Source organism: Rhinolophus sinicus, linkage group LG05 (genome assembly GCF_036562045.2).
Source record: "Rhinolophus sinicus isolate RSC01 linkage group LG05, ASM3656204v1, whole genome shotgun sequence".
Taxonomy (NCBI): Eukaryota; Metazoa; Chordata; class Mammalia; order Chiroptera; family Rhinolophidae; genus Rhinolophus; species Rhinolophus sinicus.
In genome coordinates, this window is record NC_133755.1 from 76,284,293 (window position 1) to 76,293,024 (window position 8,732).

The 8,732-nt window shown below is 52.6% G+C and overlaps 1 protein-coding gene across 4 annotated transcripts in view; it reads left to right on the plus strand.

Moving 5' to 3' along the window:
- Positions 1-7,132, plus strand: part of CNNM4 (cyclin and CBS domain divalent metal cation transport mediator 4) — a 34,313-nt gene extending 27,181 nt beyond the window's left edge. Inside the window, exons 6-8 of one of the 4 annotated variants that reach the window (XM_074332553.1) lie at positions 1,148-1,210; positions 4,176-4,357; positions 4,602-7,132. In XM_074332553.1, the coding sequence (XP_074188654.1) occupies positions 1,148-1,210; positions 4,176-4,357; positions 4,602-4,799 (443 nt within the window). In that variant the 3' untranslated portion in view covers positions 4,800-7,132. Of the gene's footprint in view, positions 1-1,147; positions 1,211-1,679; positions 4,358-4,601 lie in introns of those variants that run through there. The other 3 variants (XM_019716513.2, XM_074332554.1, XM_074332555.1) reach the window with 3 other exon arrangements.
- The last annotated feature ends 1,600 nt before the right edge of the window (positions 7,133-8,732 follow it).

Genomic DNA, 8,732 nt, shown 5'->3' on the forward strand with positions numbered 1-8,732 from the left:
CAGGGCGCTGAGAGTCCTGAGAGGGCGAGACCAGCCTCCAGGGGTGGGGGACTGGGAGCAAGGACAAGTCAGGAGCCCAAGGAGGCTGATGGTGCTTGGTTGTGATGGGAAGTAGGAAGCTGTTGATGGCCTTGAGCAGGGGAAGTGTGGCAGCAGCATGGGCCAGCAGGCTCTGGTGGCCCTCACTGGCTGTCACAACAGGAGGAGAGCTGAGAAGAGGAGTCAGGTGGACGGAGGCTGCAGGGCCCGGGAAGACCGGGACAGGGAACCCAGGGTGGGGCTGAAGGGTCCGAAGTACTGTGGTTGGGAGCCAGGCCAGGGCCAGTGGAGACTTCTCGGACTTAGCCGCCACGTCTTGCTCAGGGTTGGTTCTGACAGAATAAAGGGCCTTGAGGGCAAAGATGATACCGGACACCCTCCAAGAGAGGTTATGGCTCATGCAGGGAAGGGCTGCTCTGGCCACCCCGAGTCCTCAGTGTCTCCAGTCATGGGTGGCTCTGGACCCCGTCAGAGGGCCCTTGTGGCTGGAGTGGGCGCACTGCAGGTGAGGGCCGCATCCCACCTGGGCAGTTCCTCACGGGTTGTGGGACCCCTCTGAGCCTCGAGAAGGGCCCAGTTTGCTGTAGACTGGAGAGTGGAAGTCTGCTTTGGTGCTAGGGGACAGGCCAGGCTTGACAAAGAGGACCCCATGCCTGAGCCAGCTCCTGGAGGGAGGGAAGCAGGGGAACACAGCTTCCAGAACGTGGTTTGGAGCAGGTGGCCACCCCGCCCCCCGGCTGACTCTCCGCCCCTCCTGAGAGCACCTCTTACCCTCCAGCTTGGGGAATCTGGTTCAGAAGAGCACACAGTCATGGGACATTTCCTCCAGGCAGCGAGGCCTCAGGACTGGGTCAGTCCTGGGCTCTGTCTCTTGACCTGGCGGCCCTCAGTTCCCACTTGGAAGGGCTGGAAGGGAAAGGAGATGACTTCTGAGCAGGCCTTGGGGGTCTGCCCTGAGCACCCTCCCCATCAGAGCCGTGTCCCCTTTTCCACTGTGCCCTCTTGCTGCCCGAGGGAGCCTGGACAGCTGGCCTGCTTCCTGTGGCTCCATGTCCTGGCCCCTGACCTGGACCCCACCCATCACTGACCTTTTCCTCCTTTGCTCCAGTGCCTTCAACCCAGGTCGGGTGTCCGCCTGGCAAGCGGAACTCCCTCCTCTCCTGGCTATCAGGTAACCTGGCATGGCTGCACAAATTTGCACTGCCACCTGTCTCCTGAGCACACACACCGCGGCTGCATTAACCTGTTCACACTTGTGGGCCAGCCTGGCCTGGGGTCCAGTTACTGGTGGCTTTGCTCTGGTCCTTGAAGGGCTTCCCCAAAAGTGTGTTGTGTGGTGTGTTGTGTTTTGTGCACACGTGCACGTCCCCTTAAGGACTGAAGAACCTTCGGGGATGCCCACACAACACACAATAACACAACACACATACAATACACAACACACAGAAACACACACACACACACACACACACACACACACACACACACACACACACAGATGACAGGTTGTGGCGGAGGGTTGCTCCCAGCCAGGCTGAGCTATTCAGCCCCCGAATCAAGGTCGCTCCCAGACCTCAGCAGGATGGCTTACTTGTCAGCTCACCAGCTTTCTCTAAAAAGCTTCCCACCTTTCTTCATAGGCTTTGCTGTTCATTCTGTGGCTGCTGGTATGAGATGGGGTCCAGGAAGCAAAGGGGTACAGCGGCTGGGCAGTTACTGCCTGTGTGAATGCCGTCTCCGCAGTTCCGAGCTCGGTGATTCCGGGGGCTGACTTATCCTCCCTAAGTCTTGGTTTCTTCATGTGAAATGGGAACAATACATGTGCCCACTAAGAATTGCAGGGAACAGTGAGGGAACTGATATAAAATGTTTAGTTGGAGCTCAATTATTATTTGTTTTTTCTCTATTGCAACTAAAATGTGACATTTCAGTCAAAATATTTAGGAAAAGACCAAACACTATATTCTGGTTCTGGCCTTTGATATGTCATACTCCTGAGCCCTGTCCTAGGACTGGTGGGAACTGTGCTGGCCAGACCATTCAGTTTGAGGGATGCCCATCCGTGTTCTGATGCAGCAGAAGGTGGTGGCAAGTGCTGCCCTTGTCACCAGTGTCCTAGCCTGGCCTGGTGAGCCCGGAGGAGGTTAAGACCATGACGGTGTTTTGGAGCTCCAGGCTCAGTGCGTGACTTAGAGACGTACCTGAGCCCCCACAGCCCTGAAAACCTAACACCTCCGTCAATTGTTTCCCATTTTCTATTCCTGCAGCTGGGTTTTTTCCTTCGTAACCACTAAAGCACACTATCCTATTGATCCTCTTCTAAAAAAAAAATGGTAAAAGGTGGATTGGAAGTCACTGGTCCCTTTCAAACATAACCAACTTTTAGTTGGAATGGGAAGCTGGTAATGGCCTTCGAGCAGGGCTGTCTGATGAACACAGATGGGCCATCTGGCGCTCATGGCCACCACCCCAGCCTCCCTCTTCCTCTGTGCACTTGCTCTGCTGTCATGTATGGCCTGGAGTTGGCGCGGACAGATGTGAATCCTGATGTTTTTATCTAATGTGGGACCAGAGATGCTTTTCCATAAGCTTTCTAGTTAGAGTTCCACCAAGTAGACGTGCCTTCATTTGTTGCTGCCCCCTTACATGTGACATAAACCTCTTTATGAAAAACATTTGTTGTGTTTAAGATTATGTCCTTAGACTATTCTTTCAGAAATGGAATTACCAAGTCAAAACCCCCTATTTTTTGTTACATATATTGTTTTGTTATAATCATAAAAGTACCAGAACTTATTTGGAAAACTGGGAAAATAGAAAAAAGTCTAAGAATATTAAGAAGCATCATAATTTCATTATTCAGAAACAACACTTCATATTTTGGTGTATACCTTTTTAGGGCCTCTATTTTTAATAGGCCATGTCACTAATTGGTGTTGGTTTTAAATTGAGTTCCTGTTACTGGTGTGTTAAGCATTAATTTACAACATTCCAACATCCAAATAATTAGTATGAAATATTAAGTGACCCCCTAGTATTTGTTTTTTCCTAGAACTTATTCAGAAGTACATTAAGTTCTAGAACCAGAACTTCCTTCAGGTACAATAAGTGACATGTGCACTTGACATTCTCAGTGGATACTACCCGGTCGTGGAATATCCAGAGTATTATCTTCTGAGTTTTCTGAATGACACTCAAAGGTGGCATGTCCCTGATTCAGGGTTACTTGGTTACAGCTCTGTTGGTCATTCAGTCACCTGGATGTTTGTTAGAAAGGCCAACTTAGTAGTTAGTAACTTAGCAGTTAACTCAGCAGATGAGCTTAGTCCACTTCCTGTTTGAACAAGCCAGCCTGCCTTCACGATTAACGTCTTTGTGGATTTCGTTGTTTTCTAAGTGTTCTCAAGAACAAGAGCTCATGATGCACATTAACGTGTGTGTGGTTCCCTTTTCAAACTAAGGAGCATGTTCCTTCCTCATTTGAAGTTGAGTCACCCCCCTTTCCTGGTGACAGTCAATGGAATGGAGGCCTGCGCTGCCCCTGGTGGCAGGGAAGGGCACTGGGACCAGCCCCAGTGGTGGGGTTAGGGGGCAGCCTGTAGCTGTGGGGCCCCCCGGTTCCTGGGAGAGGAACCTGCTACCCCAGGTGCCCCGGCCAGGCTGGGTAGGACTGTCCACACAGAACAGGTCATGTGCAGAAGACATGTTTGACCTCCTACGAGCATTTTCAGATGTGAGCAGGTGTCACATTGGGTGTGTGTGAGTGCAAACTGTGTACTCTTCCTTTTAATATAATTTAAACTTCTGCGGCTTATATCCACTGACATAAGCTGTTACTGAGATGAGGGGAGCAGCTGCCTTGACCCATCAGTTGTTGAGGAAATGAGGGGTTTGTAGCCATAAACTTCCTGCATCTTTGGTTTTTGTTTTCTGTTCTGTTTGTTTTGGTGGATGTTTTGATACTTATTGCACAACCCTGCTAAACAAATGAGTCGTTTGCTTTGATGATGTCGGTGAGAGCCTGTGCTTGGCCTTAGGAACCGTTCCTGTTCCCGCTGAGCGTCTGGGACGAGGTGGACAAGAGGCTGTGAGGGCACCAGGGTGCCTTGGGGCCTGACAGCCTGTCTCTCCCATAGACCGCTCCCCGTCCCACCCCAGCCCCCTGAGCCGCTCGGCCTCCCTCAGCTACCCGGACCGCGTGGACCTCCCGAGTGCAGCGCCCTTGGCGGGCAGCAGCAACCAGCTGGGCAGCTCTGTCCTGGGCCAGTACGTGTCTGACTTCAGTGTCCGGGCGCTCACGGACCTGCAGTACATTAAGGTGAGCTTGACCCGTGCCGCCTTCAGCCTCGGCTCTGCCGCAGGAACCAGCGGCTCACCCCTTCCCCCAGCACACCCCACACATGCTGCCCTCTACCCTGCTCCTCACCCTCCCACAGGCTCCTGGAGACACCGGCTGCTCATAGCTGTCCTCTGGACTCACAGCCTCCTACCTGCTGGCCTCGAGCAGGCTGTCCCCCTGCCCCCCACCTGCTTTCTGTGACCCTCGGCCATCCCTCTTGCAGATCACCAGGCAGCAGTACCAGAATGGGCTGCTGGCCTCGCGGATGGACAACTGCCCTCAGTTTCCCCTGGATGGGTGCACCATCTGCACGGAGAACCTGGCCGAGAAGCCGGAGCTGCCCATGGTGGATGAGACGACGACTCTACTGAACGAACGCAACGCCTCTCTGCGCAGAGCTTCCCCTGAGAGCGCCATCTGACAGGAGGGCCCGGGGCCCCCCGCCAGCTCCACGGGGGCCGCCCCAGTGGGCCCACCTGAGGACAGGGAGCCTGTCAGGCCAGATGGGGTGCAGATGGCCCATCTAACCGAGCAGCCAGGTGGCCCCCAGCCCACGGGGGAACTGGCGTCTGCCAAGGACCTGTGAGCAGCTCGGAGCAGCGGCTGCCCTGCCCTGGACCATGGGTGCTGGGCGGCCACCGTGAGCGAGGTGTTTTTTACTGGAGACTTTCTAAACTAGGCTTATTGCTCCTCCTTTTAAATATCATTTGGGGAAGGGAAGACAGGGTTAAGGAACTTTAAGAAATTGTTTTTTTCCACAAAATCTTTAAAAGGGGTGGGGTTTCTCACCCCAGGAAGCAATAGCCATAATCTGCTCCCAGCCACGACCTTTCGGCTATGTCCCCAACTCAGGGAGCCCACTCGTCCTCCCTCATCCTCCAGAGACGGGGTCCCAGAGGCCCACTGGAGGAAGGCTTTCTCTTGGGAGGACAGTTCTTTCCAGGAAGCAAAGAACCAAATAGTACTGAGAACAACTGGGACACGTGCATGGAGGCTGGTCTTGATGTCACTGAGGCCGAGGGGTCTGGGCAGCTGTGACCAGGGACAGATGCTCCCAGCGGCAGAAGAGCGTGCCTACTCCTGTCACTCGCTAGATCAAGGAATTTCTAAGAACTGCTGATGGGCCCTCCTGGTGAGTTGGGGCCAGTGAGATTCTCACCCCTGTCCCCATTGGTTCGCCTCATATCTGCCCCTTTGGACAAGTCTCCCCTTGTAATGGGGCTGACCCAAAGTGATAGGCAGGGTCTCCCACCTTTCAGATTGCTCGCCCCTGCTCCCTGCTGCTCTCACTTCTACCAAAGGTTTTCCCCTGGGTGGGGACAGCATCTACATTTGAGGTGACTTGGCTGTGATACTCCTTTCAGTTCTAGGAGGGAATCTGGTCGTGCATTGCCAGCAAGTGATACCATCCCTTCCCCAGCCCACAACCAAAGTCCAGTCTCAGACAGTGACCCAGGAACCCTGCTTTCCAGACTCCCTACTTCTAATCCCAAACCCCAAGGCTTCTTGGGGGCTGAGGACTGAGGACATGTGGGAAGCCAGCGTCAGCAGGTTCTGCATGGCCTGTCCCCTGGTCACATGGGGGACCTGCCTGTTCACACACGTCCAGGACCCAGGAAAGATTCCCACCTCAAAGGCACACTACTGGCAGCCCTGGATCCCCCATGTCGTAACCCTACAGTGAGGCCTCATCCTGGCCTGTGCTGAAGCTGGTGGTACTGGACCCCCAGAGCTCCACGCCCACAGGAACTCTGGCCCCAGCGCCTTTCCCTGGGGCCGAGTCAGGCCCTGCCGCACAGCTCTAGGCTCCCCATTCCTGGGAGGCTGTGGGACCAAGGACCGTGTTGGCCCTTCTGTTTGGTGGCACAGTTGCTGGGGCCCAAGATCGGGGGGGGGGGCTCTGCAGGCCTTGGGCCTGAGTATTGTTTGTTCACTCCTTCCTCAGCCAAGTGCTCTGCGCTTCAGGTGCCTGGAGAACCCTAAGTCTTGGGACCAGGAAATGTCTTTCACCAAGTATGCCTGCCCCTGGCCAGTCACAGAATTTATTCCTAAAGGTCTGGAGAGAAGGTGATGACACCCATGGGTTCTCAGACACCAGACCTGTTTCCTGTTGGGGGGACCCCTTAGTTTTCTACAGGAACAGCTTGCTTCCTGAGTGTACACAGGAGCTTGCAAAGCGGTGTTCCTGAGACCCGGGTGCCAGGCGGGGCCAAGTGCATTGCCCTGAACCGAGTGAGTGTATGAAGTACAAGGAGTGGGCACACACACTTCCACAGCTACCTCTCTGCACACACAATTCCTATCAACAGCGCGCCCTCCGCCCTTGCCCTGCCCTTCCCTTCCCCATTTATAATCTCTTCTTGCAGAGGGTTGTAATGACTTCCAGATATTATTGGTCCATGACTTCTTCCTCCCAGTGCAATTTTTCACTTCCTATTCCAACCTCTGGTTCCTGGGCTGAGCCCTACCTTGGAACGGGCCCGTCCCTGCGCGTCTGCCTGTGTGAGGGAGAACCGTGCAGATGGCCTCCTAAGGGGTAGGCAAGTCACAGCCACCGTAGCAAATGACTCTTATTTATTTTGCGTAAGATTTTAATTTGTATATTTTTGTGATTTATTTTGGCATTGTTATGAGTTTGACTCTCGGGGAGTTTTGTTGTTACGACTCTTGTGTCTTTTGTCACAAAATGATAATATTTGCTAAACAATATATGGAATTTATTTTTTGATTGGTAATAAAAAATGAAAAATGAAATCTTGGTGAGTCTACGGTTTACCTATTTGAGTTCCGTCAATATTCGGTACTTCTCATAGAGCTAGAAGTGTCTGTCACCTTTGTCAGGGCAAGTGGCAAGCATTCTATAGGAGCTGTTTAGCAGTAAACAAAGAGACAGAAATGTAATTTACAGCACATATATAACCATGGCTGTTGTCACAGGAGCTGCTGGACATGCGTGATAAAGGTGCTCAGCGGCCACAATTGGGAATCCCGTCGTGAGAGGGACACCTCGGGGTCTCCTGCCTGTGGGTCCTGGATGGGCAGTTGGAATGAGCAAATCGGCCCTCCGCTCTCCCCTGGGGGCTGAAGGAGAAAGGAGCCTGATCCAAAAAAACAGGATCACATTGTTTTTTAACATGCAGTTGCCTTTTCGTCTACCCATGGGCTGGTCGTGGTCTTGAAGTGGGAGAGCTCATCCCGGAAGAGCCTGCCCGAGACTGAGTGACCTCACTGCGTCCACTCCTGCGGTGCTCATAGGTACCTCAGCTGGGGCGTGTGACAGTGTGTTAAGGACTCAGTGACTCAAGCCAGCTGTCTTCACAGCAGACAAATCGGGAAGAATGTTTAAAGAAAGAAAGGCACTTGGGTCGGCAGAAAGGACATTCCAGATAAAAGGAATTACATGCAAAAACTTGTGTATAGGTGGGAAGAGTAAATTTCATCCATCCGGTTGTTCCACACCAGGTTCCACACTCCTCAGTCTAATGAGGCAGACCTCCTAGGAAGACAGTCACACAGGGACCCCTGGATTTGCTGTTACCTCTACCGGGAACACACTTTCCCCAGGTCTGTGAGGCTCACCTCCTGCTCCATCTAGGCCTCTATGCAAATGTAACCTCCTTAGAGAAGCCTTCTGTCACCCTCCATAAAACAGCTCGGCCCCAATCCTAACTGCCAGATATTAAAACACGATTTGTACATTTCCTGTTGTCCCCATGCTGGACATGCTCTAGAGATACTAGAACCTAAGCTCTAGGAGGGCAGGGACTTTCTTATTTCCACATAAATCCCAGCACTAGAACAGGACCTGGTACACTGCAGGCACTCAATGCAGGAAATACCTGTTGAATGAATGAGTGAATGAATGAATGGGTCTATAAGATAAGCACTAGATGCTACTAGGTGAGAGCACACAGCTCCCACAAACTTGACCCATCTAGTAAAAATGGTCGAGGAAGACCAGCTCCAGGAAGTGACGTTTGCAGACTTGAGAGAGAAGCAGGAATCAGCCAATGAAGCCACAATAGCTATGGATTTAAAACTCAAATATTTAGATAAAACATGGAAATATCTTGAACCAAATAACCAGTAAGGCAAATGGCCTAGGGAGAGTCAACGAGGGACTTGAAGATCAAGTGGCAAGTCTGCTGACGCTGTGACTAACCAGGGGGTGGGCAAGCATGGCACAGGTGGGAGGAAGCAGTTGGAGCAGCACTGTGAGGCCTCTCACTGTTAGCGGGAGGGCACTCCTGAGCAGCTGCCCTGCGCTGGATTCTTTAGGCCTTCGGGGATTGATGGTTTTCTGAGTGTGATCCAACTGCTGCAAGTGTCCGTACAAAGGTTTTCCCAACAAAAT